The sequence below is a fragment of the Aricia agestis genome, chromosome 4, assembly GCF_905147365.1.
Source record: "Aricia agestis chromosome 4, ilAriAges1.1, whole genome shotgun sequence".
Lineage (NCBI taxonomy): Eukaryota > Metazoa > Arthropoda > Insecta > Lepidoptera > Lycaenidae > Aricia > Aricia agestis.
The window spans coordinates 9,303,257-9,331,081 of NC_056409.1; the positions used below are offsets into that span (position 1 = coordinate 9,303,257).

The 27,825-nt window shown below is 35.2% G+C and overlaps 1 protein-coding gene across 3 annotated transcripts in view; it reads right to left on the reverse strand.

Moving 5' to 3' along the window:
* Window positions 1-27,580, reverse strand: part of LOC121726611 (putative oxidoreductase GLYR1 homolog) — an 82,773-nt gene extending 55,193 nt beyond the window's left edge. For all 3 annotated transcript variants that reach the window (XM_042114042.1, XM_042114040.1, XM_042114039.1), the window contains exons 1-4: window positions 27,502-27,580; window positions 27,379-27,415; window positions 26,944-27,029; window positions 20,626-20,752 (exon numbers count right to left, since the gene is read on the reverse strand). In XM_042114042.1, coding sequence (XP_041969976.1) covers window positions 20,626-20,752; window positions 26,944-27,029; window positions 27,379-27,415; window positions 27,502-27,536 — 285 coding nt within the window. In that variant the 5' untranslated portion in view covers window positions 27,537-27,580. The remainder of the gene's footprint in view (window positions 1-20,625; window positions 20,753-26,943; window positions 27,030-27,378; window positions 27,416-27,501) is intronic.
* Window positions 27,581-27,825: the final 245 nt, after the last annotated feature.

Below are 27,825 nucleotides of genomic sequence, written 5' to 3' on the forward strand. Positions count from 1 at the left end.
CAAAGTCCTTAGTTATATGTCTACTTTAATATTTAATAATAATATTAAAATAAAATAAAAAATTAAGGGGGGCTCCCATACAAAAAACACAAATTTTTGCCTAATTTTGCTCTATAATGGTACGGATATAGGTTAACTTGGGTTTGATAATTTTTTTGTTGTTTTAGTACTAATATCATGTTACATACCAAATATCAGCTTTCTAAGACTTCAGGAAGTACCCTAACAGTTTTGATGATCGGTGAGTCAGTGACCAAATTGTGGGATTTTGGACACCTATAAAATCTAAAGTATAATAGCTACGATATTCAAACTTTGCGCATTTAATAACTATACCCATGTCACTATATCTTAAAAATTTCAACTATCTGGCATTATTCAAATCAAAGTTACGAGGGTTCAAAAATACGACGAAACGTTTCGAGAAAAGGTAGGTAGTGCCCTTGCGCGCTTCGCTTGACTCATCTTGGCGGGGGCACTCCCGTGCCCCCAGATACGCAGGCTGCACACTGCACAGGTTGTCTTTCTCCCGCACGCACACCCTCGCCTTGGTGACGCCCACTATCGTAATATTTTAATTTGGCCATAACTTCTAAACCAAACGTCCAATTTTAATCATTCAAAGACCAAATATTATCTACATAAAATGTACTTAGTGATGAAATAATTTATTTTGATAAGGATTATTAGCATGAGTAAAATAAATGCGTTTAAATGTAGTCAAAAAAAATCAAGATTTTTAAATAAAACAATTGTTGTTGTGCCTATCTACGTCAAGTGTGACATAGATAGGTATAGTGTGTCGCGGACATTTTTGTAGATACATATAAGATCTACATTTACTTAGATTAGAACATTGTATGGTTCTATCTTTTATAGTTTAGGCAGCGTACGCAAAATAAGTAAATTTTCTGGTTGTTGCCGAAAAACTAAAATATCTTAGGGAACCCTATATGTTCCAAAATAAAAAGTAGCCTATGTTACTCGTAAATAATGTAGCTTTCAAATGGTGAAAGAATTTTTAAAATCGGTCCAGTAGTTTTTGAGCCTATTCATTACATTTACAATAGGGATGATGACAAGGTCAAAGATTAGTGAATTTTGTTAATAAAATAAAGAAATCACGGTAAAAAATAAGTGTTCCCAAAATGGGTTTGGGTAATATTGGCGTCATTTTCAAATCTCGCGGCCACTCACCAAACCGGCATATTATGAAAGAACATATCAAGGGGAGTAAACTTTATTATGGGGGACATACAGCTAAACTATATCGGAGCCAAGATATTAGGCATTTTAAGTTCGTATTTTCATCTAAACGTAAATTCAATCATAACCTGAATATTCAGGAAAATACAAAAAACGGCGTTATTTATTAGCTTAAAGCCTTCCTCGACAAATGGGCTATCCAACACAAAAAGATTTTTTCAAATCGAACAAGCAGTTCCTGAGATTAGCACTTTCAAACACACAAACACTTCAGCTTCATAATATTAGTATACAGGGTATAACAATACTAAATGATAATACTTTAGAGTGTGTACTGTGTATGAGTCCCGTGTATAGAGTTTACTGTAAAAGTAGTAGCGCTGAAAGAGAACATTTTTTTTCACTTTCGTATGGGGAAACTCTTTACGCCAGGCCAGCTTGCCCATGCAGAAAGGAACACGGTCGGGTTTTAGTGTGTAGAGCCGATTTCCGGACCCAAAAAAAATGCAAATCACAAAAAAATATATTCAGAGTGAACTCAATACAAGGGACACATAATATTATATACTTACCCTAACTAAAGTATTATCACTTATGTTAATTGTAACATATCTACAGATTGCTGTAGATATTACTTACAAGAAAAATTAATTATTCATTTCATCATTTATACTTTTAATTTTAGTTATTCGTACATTTTAGAGAATGACTTAACCATTTAATATACAATGAGATTTTTTACTATTTATTTTGCTTTTGCAAAAAATGCAAATCCATTTTTTCTCGAATTTCTTAAAGATAGAAGATATAGAATTGTACAGCTGCAGGAATGTTTTATAGAATACTAGCTGTCCCAGTGAACTTCGTGTCAATTTAAAACCTTCCCTGGACTTCTACGAATATATTTTAAGACTAAAATCAGCCCAATCCGTTTAGCCGTTTTAGAGTTTTAGCGCGACTTCCTTCCTTCCTTCCTTCGACATTTGAAAATCCATTTTTATAATATAAGAAGATTAACTATGTACTTACACAAAAAAATATAAAAAAATCAATCTTTATGAAATTCGAGAAAAAATGGATTTGCATTTTTTTGCAAAAGCAAAATAAATAGTTAAGAATCTCATTGTATGTTAAATGGTTAAGTCATTCTCTTGTGGCGGTACCCACAATTCGCCTAACATTCCTGCATCGCGCTATCGAAGTTTCGGAGAACGGCAAGATATATACAACGTCTGAAATGACGTCAGTGGGCTTCGGCCTGACCGAGCATGCTATCTCGCTCGGTCGGAAGATCTTCCTTTTCGGCCGCCACTAACAACGTTAAATTGGTGACCACCGACAAGAACACGCATCCTTCTGGACATTAATCATCATCAACACTCCCCGCCCCTCCGCACCACGTCAGCAGACATCAAGCATAACCGGGTCGCCTCGACCATAAGCCGCGTTGGAGGTCCGCGCCGGTCGAACCCGCGTCTGGCTTGAACGGGGCAGCCATAGGCTACAACGACCGGTCAGCAAGCAGAGCACGGGGTCCCTCTCCTGGTCATTGCACGCGTAGCTTCGGCCCACACCTGACAACACAAGCGCATCGAAAGAATACCACAGGTCTTCGGGGGGGAGTGATGTGGCGGTACCCACAATTCGCCTAACATTCCTGCATCGCGCTATCGAAGTTTCGGAGAACGGCAAGATATATACAACGTCTGAAATGACGTCAGTGGGCTTCGGCCTGACCGAGCATGCTATCTCGCTCGGTCGGAAGATCTTTAAAAATAAATGATGAAATTAATAATTAATTTTTCTTGTATATCAGGTTGTAACATAAGTGATTTTGACGACCTCTGTGGCTCAGTGGGTGGGCTGTCGGTAGCTCAAGCGGGGGTCGCGGGTTCGAATCCCGCCGACGGAACAAAAAGTTAGTTCCTGGGTCATGGGTGTGTATTAAATATATGTATGATATAATAAAAATCTTAAATATATGTATAGTATAAAAGTATTAAATATATTTCCGTTGTCTGGTACCCGTAACACAAGTCCTTCATGTACTTAACACGTGGCCAGACTGACGTGGTGTAAATCGTCCATAGATATTTATATTATTATTATAAGTGATAATACTTTAGTTAGGGTAAGTATCATATATTTTGTGTCCCTTGTATAGAGTTCACTCTGAATTTTTTTTGTGATTCGCATTTTTTTTTTGGGTCGGGAAATTGGCTCTACCCACTAAACCCGACCGTGTTCCTTTCTGCATGGGCAAGCGCCCTGACGTAAAGAGTTTCCCCATACGAAAGTGAAAAAAATATGTTCTCTTTCAGTGCTACTACTTTTACAGTAAACTCTATACACGGGACTCATACAGTACACACCCTAAAGTATTATCACTTAGTATTGTTATACCCTGTATACTAATATTATGAAGCTGAAGTGTTTGTGTGTTTGAAAGTGCTAATCTCAGGAACTGCTTGTTCGATTTGAAAAAATCTTTTTGTGTTGGATAGCCCATTTGTCGAGGAAGGCTTTAAGCTAATAAATAACGCCGTTTTTTTTTTGTATTTTCCTGAATATTCATGTTATGATTGAATTTACGTTTAGTTGAAAATACGAACTTAAAATGCCTAATATCTCGGCTCCGATATAGTTTAGCTGTATGTCCCCCATAATAAAGTTTACTCCCCTTGATATGTTCTTTCATAATATGCTGGTTTGGTGAGTGGCCGCGAGATTTGAAAATGACGCCGATATTACCCAAACCCAAAAAGGACGACGTGCATTCATCGCCAAATTAGTTTTTTCTCAATAATTCGATAAATATACAACATTTTAAAAATTCGCTAGGTCGATCTCTCAATGATAGAATTTTATACAATGTGTTAAAATATTAACTTAGTTCAATGCACGGTTATGGCAGTAAATGAAAAATTCGTGAAAATTAGATGCATCTTTGTGATTTTTTCTATCGATAAAATTTTAAGATATCGTGTTTTTGCTCAGATCGAATTCTCGGAAATATAATGTAGTATCTAATTTTAGAAAATGAAACAATTCGGGGCTTATTTTCAAGTATAAAAATGAATTATAAAATCGACACTTTAGGGTTAGTCGCCCCCTTAATATTTGTATACAATTCGATAACTTATGCAATTAAAAGCAACTTTTGTTATGAAACCACTTTCATAAGCGCAATATTTGATATACCTGTCGAGCAAAGTTGTCTCCCGATGCGTACAAACTACGAAAGACTGACGTCATACTTTCGTAGCACTTTGTATGGAGCGTTTCGGGTAGGTATTTGTTTATGAGATATTTGAATTGTTATATGTATCTTGGTGAATTTTTAAGCTATCAGAGTCATTCTTTCAACGATGTTTCTATTTTTAAGTGTCTTTCAATTATTACCGATAAGAAAAAAAAAATAGTCATGCCTATTAAACAAACAAACGAAGTTTACCTCTTTATAATATTAGTATAGATATAATTTAACAATAACATTGTCCTACAAATAGAACAATCCATATTTTGTTTGTTTAGGTACATGTTCCTTTTGTACTCGGTGCTGTGACATTTTGCTTTCTCTTTGACACTTAAATGTTAAAGCGTGTCACAGACAGAGCAGGTAATGTATATTAATGTACATTACATCCCGGGATGTATATCTTTACATTATATTATAGTTTGTGCGTTTTATGATGATATTGTTGTTGAACAAAATTGTTTCTATGTGACAATGTAATAAAAAAAGGTAAATTGTAATCTGTGGTAATATTAGGCATATACTCTGTGATTGTCTTTGGTTTTTTTACTTTTTGGTTTATATATAAAATATGGCTTCCGTTTCCGTTGTACTGAACTGAGGTGTAATGAGTAGTAATAATTTAATAAAAAGGCATCGAAGTTAAGTTGAACTTTTATTTTATTCGACAACTGGTTATGGGACCAGACTCGTAACCACAGAAGTAAGGAATAAAGAGATACTGGCAAGAAAGAGAAGAAAAAGTTTTTTCAAAAAGTGAAAGGAAACGCACGTGGCGTCGTGTCGTATTCTTATTCTTAGAATACAAATTGCCGGGAAGGAACACTTGTTTTGTGTTTGGAAGGCATAATAGACAAACAAAAGCAAGGCAAAGGAAAATACAATGGATTCCGCAATATCCGGACAGGGAGTCATCAAATTGGAAGGGTGTAAGAATTGGAATGTATGGCGATTCCAAACCACAGTGTTGCTGCGAGGCCAGGGATTGTACGACATTGTAAACGGAACAAAGTTGAAACCAGAAAGTGCTACTGAAAGTACTCGATGGGAGACTCAGGATGCAAAAGCCCAGACATTGCTCGTAACAAGGATGTCAGAAGATGTCATGGTCCACATTTTGTCATGCAAAACCTCAGCTGAGATGTGGCGTAAGCTACTGAGTGTCTATGAGCAAAAATCGGAGACCAGCATACATATAGTGCAACAAAGATTTTTTCAATTCAAGTACGAAGAAGGTGTAGAAATGTCTACTTTCCTATCAAAGATACAGGAAATACAGAACCAATTAAACCATCTTGGTGAAACTGTATCCGACAAGTTGGTAATCACAAAAGTTTTGATGTCACTACCAGATCAATATAAACACTTTGTATCTGCGTGGGAGTCTGCACCTGATGAGAAACAAACCTATGATAACCTAGTAGCCAGGTTGCTGATTGAAGAAGAAAGGATAAAGGAAAAGAGTGGTGGTGATGGTATGCAGTCATCGTCTACAGCATTTGTTGCCAAGAAAAACTTTAACAAAAAGTTGGTAAAGTGCTACAAGTGCAATAAATTAGGACATTTTCAAAATGAATGCAAATCAAATCAAAGTGCTAGTTCGAACAGTTATCGCAGTAACAAGAGCAACAGTAATTCTGAGCAAAGGTGTTTTTACTGTAATAAAGTGGGGCATTTTAAAAGTCAGTGTCGCTTTAAGAAACAAAAAGAAAGCAATGCATTCATTGTAGGAAGTGCGACAAGCGATAGCTTTCATAAAACCCAGTGGCTTGTAGACTCCGGTGCTAGCGAGCATATGTGCTGCGACTATAGTTTATTCTCATCATACTCCAGTGTTAATAACAAGGTAGTAACCGTTGGTAATGGAACACAGATTAGTGTTGAAGGATGCGGGAAGGTGGCGCTTAAAGTATGGAATGGAATCAAGTGGATACACACGACAATAGACAATGTCCTCTATGTTCCGGAATTGAGAATGAACCTTCTATCTGTCAATTGTGTCACAAGTAAAGGTTATGTTATGATTACAAACCAAAGTAATTGTGAATTTTATGATAAACACAACAAAAAAGTAGCAGTTGCACAGCGAAGTGGAAATATGTATGTGTTGGAGTGTCGTGTTTATACTGACTGTATAGCTAATATGGCAAAAGTTACCCAGAAAGATTTGCAGTTGTGGCATGAAAAGCTAGCCCATCAAAATATTAAATATGTAAAGGATATATTAAAGAAAAATAATGTTAGTTTCGATGGGCCTGATTCTGAGAAATGTGAGAGTTGTTTGAAGGGTAAAATTCATCGTTTGCCCTATCCAGCTAGTAATAATGTGAGCACCAGAATTTGTGAAATAATTCACGCAGACACCTGCGGACCAATGGAGGAAACTTCAGTGGGCGGTTCCAAATATTTTGTTGCATTTAAAGATGACTACTCAAAGTACAGAATGGTTTATTTTGTGAAAAATAAAGGAGATATAAAGATGTGTATTAGAAACTTTGTTGCCCGGGTGGAAAATGAAACAGGAAATACAATTAAAATTTTTCGAAGTGACAACGGAACAGAGTTTATTAACAAGGAGGTCCAGGAAATGTTTCAAGTAAAGGGTATTATTCATCAAATGTCTGTTCCCTACACCCCAGAGCAGAATGGTAATTCAGAGAGGGAGAATAGAATATTGGTCGAGGCTGCTCGGACAATGCTCTGTGCCAGAGACTTGCCTAAGAAATTATGGGCAGAGGCAATCAATACTGCAGCCTATGTCATAAATAGAACGGGTAAAAGCAGTGTTTCAACAAAAACTCCCTATGAATTGTGGTTTAACAAAACATATGATATTAATAACCTAAAAATATTTGGCACTGATGTTTTTGTTCATGTACCAAAAGTACAGAGAAAAAAATGGGACCCAAAAGGAGAAAAAGGTTACTTTGTTGGGTATGGAGAAACAACAAAGGGGTATAGAATATATTTTCCTTGCAGTAATAGTATTGAAGTAAGAAGAGATATTGTTTTTCTGGAAAATAGTCAGAGTGATGCCGGAAAGCTTGGCAGTGAACTATATGGTCCTCTACCTGTACAATTATCAGCCAGCGAAGACAGTGAGATACAAGAGAAAACTGAAGAGATATTTTTAAACCCTCCCGAGGACAGCTTTCTAGAAAGTAGTAGTGGTACAGAAAGTGAGGGAAGTTTATATGAACCAAGTGTATGTTTGGATTCAAGTGGACAAGGTGATAATAATGAAATAATTCCACGACAGCGAGGCACTCGTGTGAGGAAACGGAATGTGTTTTACGAATGTCACAATGTTTTATTAACTGACAGTGAGCCTAAGACATTTGAAGAAGCCATGAGTGGTGCGGACTCAGGTAAGTGGAAAGAAGCAATACAAAAGGAATTACAGACTCTTAAGGAAAATAATACATGGAAAATTTGCAAGTTACCTGAAAATACTAAAGTTATTAGTAGCAAATGGGTGTTTAAAATTAAATTTAATAATAGTATTTTGCAGTATAAAGCTCGGTTAGTAGCTCGGGGGTTCGAGCAAAATGATACATTAGATTATCATGATATTTATTCACCTGTAGCCAAATTGTCAACATTTAGATTGTTTTTAGCAGTAGCAACAAAACTAAATTTACCAGTTTCACAAATGGACGTAACAGGGGCGTTTTTATATGGCGATATACAGGAAGATGTGTATTTACAGTTACCTGAAGGGGCTTATAGTAACGGTGAAAATATTGTAAAGTTAAATAAGTCTTTATATGGTCTTAAAAAGTCTCCAAAATACTGGAATCTTAAATTCAATTCTGTCATGATTAGAGAAGGTTTTAAAAGATCCCAGAGTGACTCGTGTCTTTATTCTAAGTGCAAGGGTAAACAACAAATGTATTTAATCATATATGTGGATGATCTATTACTCTTTGGAACAGATGCAAGCCAAATATGTGAATTTAAGTTAATGTTAAGTAAGGAATTTAAAATGAAAGATTTGGGTTTGATTTCAGAATTTCTGGGTATAAATGTTAAACAGAATTTATCTACTGGGGTAACAGAACTGTGTCAAAAAGCCTATCTTGAAAATGTCTTAAAGAGGTTTAATATGTATAACTGTAAACCCATAAGTACACCTATGGATCAAAACTTTAATACTAGGATGTTGGAAAGTGAATGTAAAGCAGATAAAAATATAGAAAACTTGTGTAGACAGATTATTGGATGTTTGATGTATGCGGTATCAAGTACTCGACCTGATCTATGTATAGCAGTATCAATATTGAGTAGATTCCAAGATCGTGCGAGTGAAATTCTGTTATTGGCTTTAAAAAGGGTTTTGCGATACATCAAACATACAATAAATTATAAGCTAATATATAATATGTGTAATGATGACAAGCTAGTGGGTTACTGTGATGCTGATTGGGGAGGAGATCTTAGGGATAGAAAATCCACAACTGGTTATTGTTTCTTATTTTCAAAGTGTCTTATATCTTGGTGTTCTAAAAAACAAAGTACTGTTAGCATCTCTTCTACTGAGGCAGAGTATGTAGCGATGAGCATGGCCTCAACTGAAGCTAGTTGGTTAATTAATATGCTTAATGATTTTAACATTCCTAATGTTTCTCCAGTTAAGTTGTTATGTGATAATCAGTCGGCTATTATGGTGGCTAGTACTAATACTCTCAAAAGACTTAAGCATATTGATATAAAGTATCATTTTATAAGAGATTTAATTTTGTGTGGTAAAATAAATGTAACATATGTGTCTACAAATGAACAAGTGGCGGACATGTTTACAAAGCCGTTAAAAAGAGAGTTGTTGTTAAAATTTATTAAAATGTGTGGTATTATGTAACAGATTAAATTGCATATACTTTTTCCAGTGTAGTCAAGGCCTTTAGTCCATTAATATAAGTTATTTTTTTGTTTTATATAAATATTTTCTTTTATTACATTGAGGTGGGGTGTTGTTGAACAAAATTGTTTCTATGTGACAATGTAATAAAAAAAGGTAAATTGTAATCTGTGGTAATATTAGGCATATACTCTGTGATTGTCTTTGGTTTTTTTACTTTTTGGTTTATATATAAAATATGGCTTCCGTTTCCGTTGTACTGAACTGAGGTGTAATGAGTAGTAATAATTTAATAAAAAGGCATCGAAGTTAAGTTGAACTTTTATTTTATTCGACAACTGATATGCGTGACACATTATAATTGACAATAGTAGGGAAGTTACCTAACAAAAATTAATCGATAGTTTAAAAATATCGAATCACTTCGTAAAGGAATTACAATCGAAATTATCGATTTCGTACTGACATTTCAGTGGTGCCGGCGATTTAAGATGGCCACCCTTTTTTATCGATTTGATTTCGATTCAACAGAGTCAATCTCTATTGACATAAGATCCGTTTCATGCATATGACATTTTTCAAATGTTTTCGTAACAATAATTTTATACTCCTTTTTCACAGTTAATATTTATATTTTTTTATTAATAAGTTAGCATTTAGCATCTTTTCATTTTTATTCATTTTCAATTATAGGAAACATTTGTTTTTGTAGGTGGAATATAATTTATTACATTTTGATTTTTTTTATTTTCTTGTAAAAAAAAACCCGTAGCAAGGAACATGAAAACTGTCACCAATATCATCTTAGAACGCACAAACTATCACACACACAGCAGGTAATATAATGTATCTTTCCCTACATTTCAATAATAGCCGCCCCGCTTGACGCACATTTCAGCTGCTGAGGTGTTATACAGTCTGTTCTTATATTTTTTAGACCCAGTTTCATCAAGCAATGTTAAATAAATAATGGCTTGTTAAATCAGTTAACGGCCGCTACGCAATACGCTAATGTCATGTCAAATCGCCTAGCACGGTGTTAAATTTTAATTCCTGCTGGGAAGGCCCGTTAAATATATAATAGGCTGTTATAATAGTCAAAACAACAACTTTCAAAAACAATATCCAATATGTGTCCAATCTCAATAAAAGAATCTGTTTTGACTTTTAAGTGTTTCCGCCATGTTTCGCCACATCCTTACATATTATTTATTATTTTTCATGTTATGCACAATTATTTATTTTCATTTTGTCAAAAATTCAGGCCTCGGATTTTCCTTGACATTGCAAATACATTGACTTTATCAAAATTACCAAACCGAAATAAGTAAATAAAAGTTTGTATCATGATTCATGTTTTCAGCTTTGACAGATCATAATTATTATTAACCTGGTAAATTAAAAAGAACTATTGTAATGTAACAAATGTATGCGATCAGTGATATTTTAATTTGGTCGCATTATTTACCAGATGACGTATAATTATACGAATAAGGTGAAAATGACACATTGCAGCCAACATGTCGTATTAAACTTATACATTGCAATTTCGTCGCCTTATAACAAGAACGAACGAATCGAATGTTATTCACTCGTTGTTCACTTAACATTGTATTTACTAATCCGCTGTTAAATTTTTACTGTGGGACATAAGTATTTTAACAGTCTGTTTAATTTTCCAAGGTCCGTTATGTAATGCCTTGTTAGGATTTAACAAACAGGTTGGTGAAATTGGGTCTTAATATCGTAAATCGTAATACTATGGAGTATGGCCATGAGAGAGCCATGCTTCGGCATGAATGGGCCGGCTCAACCGGAGAAATACCACGTTCTCACAGAAAACCGGCGTGAAACAGCGCTTTCGCTGTGTTTCGCCGAGTGAGTGAGTTTACCGGAGGCCTAATCCCCTACCCTATTCCCTTCCCTACCCTCCCCTATTCCCTTTCCTTTCCTACCCTCCCCTATTACCCTATTCCCCTTTTAAAATGCTGGCAACGCACCTGCAGCTCTTCTGATGCTGCGAGTGTCCATGGGCGACGGAAGTTGATTTCCATCAGGTGACCCGTTTGCTCGTTTGCCCCCTTATTTCATTTAAAAAAAAGAGCTGTTTCAAGTAAAAAAATATAAATGCCTAGAAGAAGAACTTAAAAATAAAAAAAAACTAACTTGGCGTCATTTCGGATCTTAGAAACAGCTTCAGAAAAATCGTTATAAAACACTGAACTATTTTAATATTATTTGTTCCTTCTAGGAATAAAAAAATACACTTTTAGCAAATTGACACTTACAATAAAAATAAGTAGGTATAAACTTGAAAGAAATTTAAGTAATTTTAAAAGTGTCCTCATTTGGACACGGCGGGTCTATATGGGTTAATTAACAAAACATTAAAACCGACTTCCAAGGTAAAAACAATAAGTATATTAACTAAAAAGTATTAAATAATTCTTTCCCTAATAGTGCATTTTCCTGAATTCGTCAAAATCATAACTAGTACATATTATTATAGTCTTCACTACTTTGAAGTCGGTACCAGCTAATTAAACCATGACTTCAGTCAATGTCAGAATATCTGAAATATTTGGGACTGGTACTGACTTCAAAGTAATGAAGACTATAAATATGTACAGAAATAGTTGGGATTTTGACGAAATCTGGAAAAGGCACTATTAGAGAAAGAATTATTTAATAATACTTTTTAGTTAATATTCTTATTGTTTTTACCTTGAAGTCGGTTTGAATTTTTTGTTTAAAAATAATAATTTCACTCTTTTTAGTTATTTATATATATATATATATATATATATATATATATATATATATATATATATATATATATATATATATATATATATATATATATATATATTTAAATCGCCGAAGACTTGTTGCGTCTTTTCAAAGTGGAACCCTATGGCGTCTACCATTTCCAATACCTTTTTAATTGTTATTCGTGCGAATATAGTTACATTGCTGTCATGTGAATTCTATTGTCGACGAGAAATTTTGTTTACGTACGAAAATTAGATATTCAATTTGAAATAATTCTCGCTGGTTTTTTGCTTCCGTTCTCGATGGAAATCATGTGACACATTGTATATTTTTGTATTCGTTCCATGCATTTAATCGTTTTTCCTACATCCATTTAAATGTATGGATATATTGATACCGTATATTGTACTATATTAATTCCATGCATTCCACTAATTAAATGACTCCTTACTATATTTGAGATTATATCGGTACCGTATATTATTTTTGTATGTACGCCATAAACTGTTGAGTTTGTTGCTTCCTCCTAACCTTATATGTTATATCGATACATACATAGGTATCTATATAATAGATCCCAATAAATTCATTGCGTGATGTGGTCTCTGTCTACCCCAATGAGGGACAGGAGTGACGATATGTATGTATGAATAGAGAATCATCCCTCTTTATGAAGTCGATTAAAATGAAATACTTATTTCTATAACTTGGAGTACATAACAGACATTAAAAACAAGTTATCCGTATATTACATAGATTAATTAAATTTTAAATTATAATTAGGTAAGTCCGCTAGGCTAACTAAAAAATATTAAGGATAATTATGATAGATATGATAATTATGTGAGCGTGTTTCTTCTGAACTTAAGTATGAACACAAAATAAAACAATTGTTCCGGTAGTAGGTATTTTTAAGTTTTATTGTTTAAAATCAAGTAGGTACAATAATAAACCCATAGTCATAATAATCAAAGTGTCGGACAAATCAAATACACCGAAATAGGAACATAAAAGTAATTTAAGAAATTAACAATTTTAAGAACGACCAGTTGAGAGGTTAATTTACTGTGACATTGACTATAATTAACTTGTGTATGTAAGCAATACTAGTTTTCAATCGTGGCTCTGCCCACGTGACAAGTTGATAAAATTGAACAAATTGAAATTCGTTATTAGCCGTTTAGGCGTTAAAAAAATAAAACAAAAATGCTTAGAAAAATATTAACCTGAAGAATCACATATCAGACATACCTATCAGCACAAAGTCTCAAAAAAGGCCCTTTGGGCGTCGAAAAGAAAAATAAAAACGCTTAAAAAATTATTAACGCACCTATCAAAAATAAGATAAATCAGTCCAAAATCTCAAAAATTTACACAACTACACAAAAATTACACAACAATATATATACTTTGTTTGTAAATTTAAATTATGGTTATTATCTATAATAGTACCTATTATTTCCGTTCATTTGTTTTGTACAAAAAGAGGACGGTATTTGATTAAAATACAAGTTCACAATAATAATATTTTTTTTCGTAAGTAGTAGGTTAACGCGCGCGCGTAAACAAACACGACGCGACGTTGCGTTCTGTGCTGTGACAGTCATAGTCAATCATGGTTGTCGTGATTGATGTAGATCGTTTCGATCGTTTTTTGTATTGTTTATTGTATCTTCTTCTTCCTAGTCGTATCCTCATGGCTGAGGGACGTGACCACCAAAATTTGCTTTTTGGGATAGGGCTCTCCACTTGTCTCTATTTTTGGCCTGATGAAATGCCTCCTGGAACGTGCAGTCAGCAGCCTTGACAATCGCGTCTGTCCATCGTGTAGCCACTCTGCCTCTGCCTCTTTTCCCCTCTAATTGCCCAGCTAGTATGAGACTCTCAAGATTATTAGGCTCCCGGCGGGCTATGTGGCTAAAAAAGGCAAGTGATCGTTGTAGACAAAGCGTGGACAGGCGGGTGGTAATTTTGAGTTGCTGAAGTATAGACGTGTTGGTCCGGTATGCGGTCCAAGGGATGCCGAGCATTTTACGCCAGCACCACATTTCAAAAGCGTCAATCTTAGCTCGAGTATGTGCTTTTAGTGTCCATGTCTCGGAGGCATATAAAAATATTGAAAAGATTAGGGAACGCATTAGTGTTATTTTTGTGCTACGATAGATGTTCTTATTCTTCCATATCTTTTCTAAGCGCCCAACCGCAGATTTAGCCATCTGAGCCCGTCGGACTGAGCCTCTCGCAGTTACCATTGTTGCTAATCAACGATCCCAGGTAGACAAACTCCTCTACGGGTTGGAGATCTTGTAGTAAGGATGTCTTTTGTATTTGGTTCAGCTTTTCGACGTACATCAGTTTGGTTTTATTGCGATTGATTTGGAGGCCAAAGTCTCGACTAATCTTTTCGAGCCGCGCTAGAAGTTCAGCAAGTTTCACTTTGCAAGTACTTATAAGCGTGGTGTCGTCAGCGAACCTTAGGTTGTTGAGAAGGTATCCGTTAATTTTAATACCATCCTCCCAATCTTCCAACACTCGACGCATTATATATTCGCCTACGAGGTTGAACAGCTGTGGAGAGAGGATGCAACCCTGTCTGACACCATGCTCTGTAGCAAACGGCTCTGACAGATCATTGTCTAATCGCACCCTTGATCGACCTTCCAGATAGAGGTTTTGTACCAAAAATATGAGATGATCGGGGACGCCCAACTCTCTCATCACCTCCAGCATTTTGGACCAGACGATGCAGTCAAAGGCCTTAGCGTAATCCACAAAACAGAGTACTATTGGGACATTGAATTCTCTGCTCTTTTCTATCAGCTGACGGATGTTTAGGATTTGTTCTCGGGTACCCCTGCCCTTTACGAATCCCGCCTGCTCTTTGGATATCTGTCTAGTTATATAGTGTGCCAATCTGTTGTTTATAACATGGAGAAGAATCTTACTGGCGTGTGAAATTAGTGAGATGGTCCGATAATTTCCACACTTTTTAGTCGACCCTTTCTTATGTAGTGGTATCACGAGAGATTCTGTCCAATCGTCTGGCCACTGTCCTGTTCTCCATACATTAAGACATATTGAATGCATTACTCTGATTCCAGACTTACCCAAGCTCATAAGCACTTGTGCCTGTATACCATCTCCACCGCAAGCTTTTGTTTTGAGCTTATTTATAGCTGCTTCTACTTCATGGAGAACGATGTCGGGTTCTTTATCTGTAAAATCTAATCTAGTGTCAGGTTCATCAGCGTCATATTTGTACAGGTCTTGGCAGTAGTTCCTCCATCTTGTCATCACTTGTTTCTTGTCTAAAATCAGGTTACCCTTTTCATCTTCTATGTTCCAAGATTTTGATACGATAAGGTCTACAGAGACGCTGTACTAGTGAGTCAAGTTCAGAGTATCGCTGCTGTTCTTCCTTTGAACGAATTCCTCCAGTCTTTAGAGCCTTTCTTTGTGCGATTGCCTCCCAAGTGGTCATCCACTCAGATCTAGGGTGTTTTACTTTCCGTCCATTTGTGATTGTTCTAGTTGTCTCTTCTAATGCGGCCTTAAGCTGATTCCATGATGTATTGGCTGAGTCAAATGGGCAATACGTTTCACTGTCCAGTCAAGTTTGTAGTGTGTCCTCAAAAGCTTTCGCTTCTTATGTTAGAAGAATATTTTTGGATGGTGGAGGCTTTGAAACTTTTTTGAGGCGGACTCTGTATTGAGCTATTAACAGCTGATGGTCGCTGCCACAATCTGCACCCGGAAAAGTCTTTGAGAGAGTTATGCACGACTTCCATCTGCTGCTGATTAATATGAAGTCAATCTGATTTTTATGACCTGTTGGCGATTGCCATGTCCATAAGCGTCTTGGATGTTGTTTATATGCCGTGTTAGTTACGAATAGTCCTTTTTCAATGCAAAACTCTAACAACATCTCACCTCGACTGTTGCGGGCTCCTAAGCCGTATTCCCCAATAACATTCCTTAGGTGTTGATCATTATCAGTGTGCCCTATCTTAGCATTAAAGTCTCCCAGGATGATAGTACATTCCTTCTTTGGTAACGCTTTGCAGGTTAATTCTAGCTCGTGGTAAAATTCCTCCATCTCTTCTTCGGTGGCTACAGTGGTCGGCGCATAGACCTGTACAAAGTTAATTGGGTGTGGATGGGCTGAAATTTTTAAGGATATAATTCTATTGTTGTTGGTATTATACCCCAATACCTTGTCTCGTAGCCAGCTAGCAACTATGAAGCCCACACCACTAAAACTATTGTCTTGCCTGTCAGAGTAGATTACCATATTTCCTTCAGGTGTGATGTGGTATCCGTTATCTTTGACATGGGTCTCACTCAATCCTAGTATAGCCAGATTATAGCGCTCCATCTCCGCTTCAACAACTTCGGTTTTTCCTGGCCTTAAAAGTCCACGGACATTCCAGGTTCCTATTGTTATTGTCCTTCCCTTGGATGTTAGTTTGCTAGAGTAAGATGTTATGTTTCCAACAGTAGCAGAGTTTCTGCAAGCAGCCTGCTGGTTAACTGACCTGCAGCCGGTAGCCAATTTCACACCAGTCGGCCCGGAACTAAGCTGGCGCCGAGCGTTAGTCGGGTCGCATGACATCATATTATCTCTGGTGGCGTTCTTAATCATGGTGGTTTTCTTGGGATTATAGTCGCGGTAGTTTCCCGTTGCTTTCCGCGCTAGACTTTTTGAGGGTATTTAGTCCTCAAGGCCACTACTGCCTAGGAGTCAGGTTATCATATCCGCCGCCTGAGACTCGGCGTTGTTACTCGTTTAGCACCACCCGGGGGACACGTGTAGGGTAGTAAAAGGTAATTCCTACGGACGCGAGTAACCACCGCCCCCATTTATTGTATCAAGTTTGATTAATTTTAAACATTGATTTAATTTGTAATCTAATTTTAATTGCCTGAAATGTAAAATCAGCGATATGCGATCAGTAGTTGGGAAAGGGTCCGGTGGCTTTAACACAGGTTATACTGTAACCTAGCTAAGCTGCCGGTTGCGATCTTAACATTCTAATATGAAAAACCATTGAAAATAAAATCATTTGCATGTTGTAATTGTCTAGATTAAGGTTTTTATGTTATCGAGCTGAATAAAAGTACATTATTATTATTATTAGTATGCCATCACAGTTACTATAAATCTTGTCAAGGGTATCGATTTATGAATGAAGAAAGTCACCAAGTCAAGATTTTAAAAAAATCTCAGAACACTGTACAGTGTACAGCCTAGCCCATGACCCGGTAACCACTTGACGTTGAGTTTCGATGCACTTGTTTGGGCTATTTTATCATTACCGTGGCTTTCTAATAGCGAAAGAATTATTTAAATTGGTTCAGTCTCGTAACTCGTAAGTTAAATAGTAATAAGCAAACGATTAAATATTTCGTCTCTACAATATTAGTAAGTATAGATATTTAAAAATACATTAGTCCCAACCCAATTCGCAGTCTAAACTCAGTCACTGATGGGCTTTTGTTTAAAATATACAATAGGTAAGTACTTATCAAAGAAAATCATATACGTAGGTATGTAGGTAGGGACATAGTAGTTAATACAATCGATCCAAAATACTTTTAGACAGGTAAGTATATAAACAGTTCAACAACAAACAGGACACTGGACGTCAGGATAATGATCGTAAATTGCATATTTATTTGTAAATAAATATGCTGCACCAGAAAAATGAAGATTTATATAGCGATTTTATGTTCTTTCGTTTCATAGGTAGAACAAAATGATTTGTAATAATATTGATATTATTCTTGGTCGTTGCACCACAATTAAAACATTTTTTTTGTATTACAAAATGGGTCGACGGCCAAGGCCATTTTATTTTGTCTTTAAAATAGTTTTTAAAATCACTTCTTTTAAAAAAAACGATCTACATCTATCACGACAACCATTGACACGACAATCTAACACTGAAAGAATTTTTCAAATCGGACCAGTAGTTCCTGAGATAAGCGCGTTCAAATAAGCCCTTTCAAATAATTTCCCTCCGTTTTTTCCACATTTTCCTCTATTCTTCTATATCTTCGCTCCTATTATTCTTAGCGTGATTAAATATTGCTTATAGCCTTCCTCGATAAATGGGCTATCTAACACTGAAAGAATTTTTCAAATCGGACTAGTAGTTCCTGAGATTAACGCGTTCAAACAAACAAACAACCTCTCCTGCTTTATAATATTGAAGTGTAGATAACATTTTTACTACTTTTCTTACTATTCTACTACTATTTTTCGAAAATGTGTCAAATAACTACCTAATTGTAATATCGACATTGCATCGATTCGATATATTTGTTCCTGTTTTCCTGAAATACAGTTACAGATTTGATCATTATTCTGAATGATCGTCATTATGTTTTTAGGGCTATTCAGGAAAAAGACGTTCAGGAAAATGAGGAATTCACTAAATTCGTTTATAATTAAGTATTGATATAAAGAAAATTATTAAGAACTTAGAAATGTTGCGGGCCTTTATAACTTGGTATAAAAAAAGTAGTGAAAAACAGACAAATGTTGGCACACATCGAGAAATGTAAATGACGTCTTATTTGGAAATTTTTGTAGAACGTATTTCAAAGAGAGAGAGAGAGAGCATAAAACGAAAACCTCTATCCACACCAAAGCACTGCGATCAAATAAAGTGAGCCAGCAGATTTTATCGCAAAATAGGTTTCAACCCGTCACGTTGAGTATATCGGCAAGGCATTCAAAACAAACAATGCGCAGGACAATGACGCGAATTTTATGAACATTTTAAAAATATAATTTTTAGTTATTTAATGTAAGTTGATGTGTTATTTGTTGGTATCGGATTCTTCTCTTCTTTATCTTCAAATTAACATTAAATTTTTAATCCTTTCTAGCTCATTTTTTTTTATAAATAATAAATTGTGAGCGACAGTATCGAAACGACACGCAAAAATTTCATAATGTGGTACTTTTTTTTATAATAACTTTTGAAATAATAACTCTACTTTCAAATAGTTTTAGCAGCATTTTTATAAGTTAATTAGACATTGAAATGTGTAATGTTACATCAAATTTACGAAGGCGTTGTGAACCCAACTTTGAAGACATGAATTTAGTCTCTCTCAAATATTCGCCCCACTACACAATATTTATACCACAAGCGTCATTACGTCCGCGCTGGCCGGCAAAAAATATAAACAAAAACATGCCCTTGCATGTCGCGTGCGAACTCCGCCCCCTCGCCTCTGTCACCCCCGCGTTTCCTCTGGGACGATGTCGTTTTGTGGGACGTAATTAAATCGCACATTAGAATTGATAAAAACTTTATTATATACAGGAATCCACATTATCGGCGTGTTATACGTAAACAAAGTATCGAATATACGCCACCGATATACGGCGCACAGTAGCGACCTCCAAAATTCGCGCGCCAAATAGCGGAACTAAGAAATACGCCGAAAAGCACTCCGGTGACAAAACAACGTCCATGCCAATATTTCACCCAGCCATTGTACTAACCTTAACACTACTTCTGGCTGAATTTGAGAGATAGTCAATCTTGCGCCCGTATACAGGATGCAACAAGTCATTCGGACGCAATATCATCGGTAAAAACCGCCATGTAGGACGTAATATCAACTCCGGGGTGGAAATATACATATATATATATATATATATATATATATATATATATATATATATATATATATATATATATATATATATATATATATATATATATATATATAATGGTAAATATATAAGTGTCAGTTGTAGATAGATATGATTTATGTATGAAACTATCACATTTCTTTGTAAGTACTTAAACTTGAATTACGTTGAATAAAACTTACATAGTAGCATATTATTATGCTTTCAGTTCTTAAGAGGATACACCAGGGGCTAGAATAATGAATAAAAAGTACGTGTAATATCTATAGCTGTCTCCCTTACCTCAAGCCTATACCGCAGAACGCGATAGAGACTACTGCAGAAAATCCAGAAAATCAACGATTCGTTGTCCCCTGATTCCTTCTCCAAAACTTAACCGATTTAAGTACTTTTTTCACTAAAGATTAAAGAAAGGCTTGAGCTATGTTCCTATGTTTTGCTTTTTTTTGTATAATCTAGCCAAATCTGTTTTCTAGACGTTTGAACACAGCGGAAAATCTGGCCATTTTTTTGGGTTTTAGAACGTTCATATCTTATTTAATAATTAAATTATGAAAAAAAAGAAAACATAGGGACATTGTATTAGTGGCCGTAGATATTCAGGAAAAAAATTATAACTTTACTAGCATTATCCAGGGAGGAAACAGGGGACAACGTTTGTATGGAAAAAAGGGTGGTGTGGACTCCTCTTAAAACAACAATGAAACCAAAGAGTCAAAAGTTCTCTAAGCACTTTCGGAACCATGGTATACCTATGGCATACAGCCGAACATATTACCTCCTCCTTTTTGGAAGTCATTCAAAAATAATATGGGCTTTTGTTGTATGTAGGTATATGTATAATATAAATGGCTTACAAACCTCAGGATTAACAATATACTCTTCAATCTGAGCGACTGCTTCTTTAAAAGCTGCTGTTTTACATGATTTTATTAGCTGCTCCTTGTGCTCTTGATACGGTTTAATGTTATGCTCCTCGATCCAAGCACTGTTAAAAATAATATTATGAATTATGATATTATTATTAATGTACAAAATTCAACTTAAGAATATACATAGAAACATTTTTAAATGCACATTATAAATATTCTAATAGGATAAATAATACATAATATTTAAGAATTTACTCTACAAAAAAAACTTAAACTACATGATACTTTAAGGTTTTGCCACATGAAAATTAGTTTTACGGTTCTCTAAAACAAATATTTTATCTACTGTTGGCAACATTTGTATCAGTCTATCATGAGCAAATGTGAAGCCGTTTATTTGTTAATACCATCAAAGATTTTCTTTTTTCTATCAAAGAAGATTGACCAAATTACTTATAGACCTGGATCCCAGAAGGATAAGACATAACTTACTCCAGGGATGGGGAAACTACGGCCCGCGGGCCATCACACAAAAACCAAGAGAATATTTCGTATTGTTAGTTGTTAGTAAATAAAAGTTTAATTTAATTACAATTTCTGATTTCATTTTTATTCCAAAAGTTATTTTGTAATATTTGCACAATAAATTAGTGTTTCAGAAAATTCATATCAATATTTTTATTTCAGTACTTGATTAACATAGTCAAAAATGCAACAACTTGGCCCGCCATATATTTTGTTAGGATTATATTGGCACGCGAAGGAAAAAGTTTCCCCATCCCTGACTTACTCTCTGATGGATGAAACCATAGGTTATTAGTAGTGCCTCGTGTACTTAGAATACCTGCGAATTTGTGTAGCTCTAAGTGTGACACCTGGTCAGGTACCAGGAACCAAAGTGGACTAAAAATGAGTCTTACTTTACTTATTTTCAAATGGCTAATATTTATATATAATTTGTAGATTATTGTTCTGAACTAGTATCGTGTAGTGTAAGACACTTTTCAATGACCAAAACTATTGCCAGACGTTTTAAAAATAACTTTGTTGCTATTTTGTTTTCAAAGGCATTATTTTTATTTTATAAATTAATATAACACCTTAGAAAACAATACGATATTGCAAGAATTTATTTTCTACTAGCTGTTGCCCGCGACTTTGTCCGTGTCAGCATACTGCATAGCAGGGACCGATCAAAGCCATGAAAAGCGGTGTTTTTTCTCTTCAGTGACTTGAATAGTGTACCTTTGCTGACTGCTGTGCAACATTGATTACAATGACAAGTCAAGATTTTTGTATACCTTTTTTTTATACCTACCGGTTCCAAACGCAAATATATACCCGAAACTGAAACAAAACTGAAGACAATAATATAATAAGTACCTACATAATGTAAAATACTCACTTTCAATTTTGAACAGCAATAGTTACACTGGCTAATATTGTTTTGTCTGTGCACTGCATCTTTTTTACCCTTTGGCATGTTTATTTACTGCAAGTTAATAATTTAAACTAAATTACAATTCCGCCTCATTAGAAATTTAATTGAAAATTAAAAATAATTGCAAGGAAATTGTTATTTTTCAACCGGACATTTTTTTTTTAATATTTCTATTAAAATACCAATAAAAAAGGTCCTATGACTTTTCACGATAAAGTTAATATTTTTAAAGATATGAATTTTTAAAGGTTCGAAAAATCTCAAATTTGGGTACTTTCGACCCATGAAAAATATATAAAAAAAAAATTAAAAAATAATGTCTAAGTAATATCCAGGGTGCAATTAAACCTTCCTGCCAAATTTTAATATATTGATCTTTGTTAAAAATAAAAATACACGTATTTTTTTTTTTATAGTCACTCAGTACTAAAATGTTGAGAAATACCTTCCGCAAGTTATCCTAAAAAACACTACAATTAATGGACACGATGCGTCGGCCGCGCGTAAAGTGCCCCCGCCCGCGCGCCTCATCACGCGCTCTCATTCCCCCGCGCCGCGAGTGACCGTTCTGCAAGGATTTTAAATGGGATAAAATATGTCATTGAAAAAAAAATAACAGCCAATTTTTATGGTTAAATGGACTCTCCTAAAGATACCTAAGCCCTGGAAAAAAATTGGCAGGAAGGTTTAATTGCACCCTGTATTTTTGTAAATTCTCTATACAATAGTTAATAATATTGTTAATAGAGATTTCAAAAAATTTCATTGTTTATCTTTTTTTTATCTTAGCAAAAGTAGACAAAAATTCTGTTTTTTGTATGGGAAAACAATTACTTTATTTTAATTTTATTATTAATTATTAAAGTACTTGACAAATATAATTAAGGACTTTGTGAAATTTTCAAGTGCCTCGCTGTTACTATTATTGATAACGAGCAAAAAAGGCCAAAAAAATCACGTTTCTTGTATGGGAGCCGGAAAAATATTAACTTTATTTTATTTTTAGTATTTGTTGTTATAATTTCCCATTTTTCTTTATTAATTAATTAATTTTCCCATACATGAAACATGATCGTTCCTATATTGGACATAATTTTACCAATTCTTTCACACATTTTCAATTCCTGTTTAGAATCCTCTTCCTTCCCTCATGCCTGGAAATCAGCTTATATTGTTCCCTTACCCAAATCCTCCTGTCCCAAATCTCCTTCTGATTACCGTCCTATTTCAATCCTTCCCTATTTGTCCAAAGTGCTGGAGAAGATAATCCATTGTCAGCTTACAAATTATGTCAACCGCCATAATCTGCTCACACCGCTACAATCTGGCTTTCGTACTGGTCATAGCACGACAACCGCCTTGGTAAAAGTTGCAGATGACATACGACTAGGAATGGACCAGAAGAAGCTTACAGTTCTCACATTACTAGATTTTAGTAATGCTTTTAACTGTATCGATCACGACATTCTTTTAAGCAGACTCGCGACCTGTAACCTTTCGCCATTTGTAATTGATTTGCTCCGTAGCTACCTTGCAGGAAGACGACAGAGAGTCAAGCTATCAGATAGGTTTTCTGACTGGAGTAACATCTCGGGCGGCGTTCCACAGGGTGGAGTATTGTCGCCACTTTTATTTTCACTATTTATAAATTCTATTATAGCGTCAATTTCTTCTTTTTACCACCTGTATGCAGATGATTATTATTATTATTATTGAATATAAAAAAAATTGTTCGGTTGAAAAATAACAATTCCTTGCAATTGTTTAAACAATATGGCACCAGGTTGCGCCCTGGCAACATGCATTTATATCATCAGGAGGGCAATTTTAAGAGGATCGCATAAAAAAAATGAGGTGGAATAGTTTTCGGTACTCATGCTCATGCTAGTCTATTACGCAGTTATGATAATTTTTGCGTAAAATAGCGCGTAATTCTCGTTGTGACATGATTGAACACATTCAACCAATAGCGTTCCGCGGTACTTGCAATATCACCTATCCTTTTTTAACACAGAAAAACGAACGAAAATGCACCTTATTCATAAACGGTTTATTTATACCGTTAATTCAGCCGTATATAAGGCTGATGCGCATGTTAGGGTTTTTCAGAGAATCGTATAAATTAAACAGTTTAAAACACCAAAATGGGTAACCTTTTCGGTCCCCGCTGCATAGTATAATAACAAAGATGGACAATTTTCCCCTGTTTCCTCACTCAAAGGGTAAAAACGGGACCCGATAACAAAGATATTTCAGCCTGTCCGTCTGTCTGTCTGTCTGTCCATATCCAGACTGTACCTCCCCTTTCTAACGAGTAGTAAATATTATTAAAGTATGGATACAATTGAGTATTTTTTGGTCATATACCTAAACAAGTGCCTACCTGTTAGACCCAGATCCCAGAGCGATAAGACAACTTACTATCACAATATGGATGAAACCTTAGGTTCTCAGTAGTACATAAGTACTTAGAATACCTTCGAATTTGTGAAGCTCTACATGGAGCTATACTCACTCTCACTCACTCACTCATAATGTGTAAAAATGTCTGTGTTTTTGTAACCTCTTCACGCACAAACCGCTTAACCAATTTTCCTGAAATTTGTTACGGAAATACTTTACTTTTTAGGAAATATGATACTTTTATCCCGAAATTTTGCGAAATGAAGTTGCGGATGTTATCTTTAAATTAATAAATATTGAAGTAAATTTATATAAAAGTAAAGCTATTTGGAGCTATTTCGTTTTGTAAGGCATTTTATTTTTTGTAGAAAAGATATCAGATAAAAGAATATATTTTACTATGATTATAATAATTAACTGCAAGTATATTTTGTCTGTTATTTATTCATCGTAATCATCAACAAAATAATTTTAATTTTCATCGTTCATCCAATCACGACACTGCCTTTTTCAGTCATCATCCTTGTTGTTATCAGCTAAGGCAAGGATTCTCAGTGGGGTTCGCGAACCCCCGACGGCAGGGGGTTCGCGACAAGATTCACGTAATGTTGGCTTGATAACTAGCAGGCACGCGCGGCACTCTTTTGGCACTTTATGTGTTCTCATTAGTTAGTAAGGGGTTCGCTGTTACCTGGAAATTGTAACAGGGGTTCGTGGATCCGAAAGTTTGAAAAACCCTGAGCTAAGGTAACACCGCGTTAAAGTAAAAAAACCGTGTTGGATACGTTTTAGATTGCTTGTTTTGTATTGCGGCTAGGCCGGTCTCTCATAGTAAACAAGCAATGGAACAGCAAAAAATGGAAAGGGCGTAAGTGACAAAATGGTTTTTGTCGCGTAATTCAAAAACTATAAATACATTTCATATAAGCTATGGGCAAATTAAAGTGTATGCTTGAACCAATACAATGTGTAAAAATTTTGGAAGCTTTAATCACTCTCCTCTGTTGGCAAAATAGGAATCCCTTTTTTTACAGAGGTCTTTTTGATTGATTATTCTGTGTTATAAAAGTTGACCAATCGTGTTATGCTATGGCCTATGGGTTATTCAAAGACAAAGAAATGATGAATACTGACAATGAACTTTAATTTCTTAGCTTTAGTCATTGTTGAGAAAAATCGATATCGCTACAGCCTACATCCAAATTATCAAGGTGTCGCCTTAAGCTAGAAACAAATTTTCTTTGTAATATTTTGTACTTACTAGGCTACTAGGTACTAGGTAGGCACTTGACTAGGTATATGACCAAAAAATACTCAATTGTATCCATACTTTAATAATATTCACTACATGTTAGAAAGGGGAGGTACAGTCTGGATATGGACAGACAGACAGACGGACAGGCTGAAATATCTTTGTTATCGGGTCCCGTTTTAACCCTTTAGGTAAGGAAACAGGGGAAAATTGTCCATATTTGTTATTATACTATGCAGTATGCTGACATGGACAAAGTCGCGGGCAACAGCTAGTAGAAAATTAATTCTTGCAATATCGTATTGTTTTCTAAGGTGTTATATTAATTTATAAAATAAAAATAATGCCTTTGAAAAAAAATAGCAACAAAGTTATTTTTAAAACGTCTGGCAATAGTTTTGGTCATTGAAAAGTGTCTTACACTACATGATACTAGTTCAGAACAATAATCTACAAATTATATATAAATATTAGCCATTTGAAAATAAGTAAAGTAAGACTCATTTTTAGTCCACTTTGGTTCCTGGTACCTGACCAGGTGTCACACTTAGAGCTACACAAATTCGCAGATATTCTAAGTACACGAGGCACTACTAATAACCTATGGTTTCATCCATCAGAGAGTAAGTTATGTCTTATCCTTCTGGGATCCAGGTCTATTAGGTTTGCCTTTGTAATTTGGTCCGGTTATGTCAATTCAATGTTAATTATGATGTGTTGGCTGGGTTTGACATAACACAACAAAATAACATAGGTCCATCATCTGCCTATGAATCAACTCCTCTGGTAGTACATACAGAAAATGTGGGTAGATAAGGTTCAAACTTTTAAAACATTTAGAACCTCTTTGGACTAGCAGTACGGTCTCAACAACGCTAAACAATATTATGTTACTTATACCAAAAGAATATTATGATCAAAACATTAGGACATAGAGTTCCAAGTTAAATAATATGCTCTGATTTAAAAAAATAAGGAGCCACAGATATGAGCAAACTATGAGTGATCTCCTCACAATGTTCATTTTCAGTGTGTTTAAAAAAAATTAAATACCTACATGCCAGAACCTGACATCAAGCCTGCACCATCACTAGTGGAATGACACTCAGAACAATTATTATTGTCAGACTTATTCAGTGACTGTTCAGTTCAACCCAAATTTAGGTCAGGCTGTTCTAATGTATACCATAATACAATATTGTCATACTCACTAGTTATTAGACCCAAAGAAAAATATGCACTGGACATTCATAGACTTCTTTGGCATAGGCTTGAGTTCCGGCGTGGGAACAGCTACCTGAAACCCATTAATAACCAATGTTATGGTTAAAATTCAAACATCACCAGCAGCTGATAAAGTAACCCCAATGTTTATGACAACGATAACTCGTTCCCACAACAACATCATTTAGGAGCTACTTTTAACACTTATGTTTTATGCTTAGTTTCGCTTTAGCTCCTGTTGGCGTCAGCATACCTACTATGATAAAGAATTTCCCGCTCAGTGCTTCGACTACAAAACTTAAAAATAATGGTTTATGAAATCGATCAGCCATATGTTAACGGACAAACAAATAGTGCAATAACGGGTGTAATTATAACAGTGTTTATGCATTTTTTATGAAAATTTAAACAATCCAACTTACCCGGCCGGGCCAAGGGCTGAAACCCTTCATTTTGGCCCTGAAACAAAGAATAACGGAATATTGAGTTTAATTTCAATTTAGATGTAACATAAAGATAAAATTCTATTATATTTTCAATCATACCAAACTAAATCTCCAAGTTTGTACGCAACAGACATGATGCACTTCCACTCTCAACAACTTTTCAAGACGAACTAAACCATAAACAACTTATAAGTCAAACATAAACTTTTCACTTTTTCGCGTCCTTCTTTTGTCGATGGTAAGTTAAGGCTTCTTGGCACGATACCTAGGTGGTTTTGTGAGTAGTTGTCAATAAATACGGAAACAGATGGAAGCGACATAACTACAAAAAAGTGCCGGCGCCATATTGCCAAGAACTAAACATGGCGGTCTGTAGTGATGGGACACTCGGTTGATATTTGTCAAAGGATATCGATAAGTAAG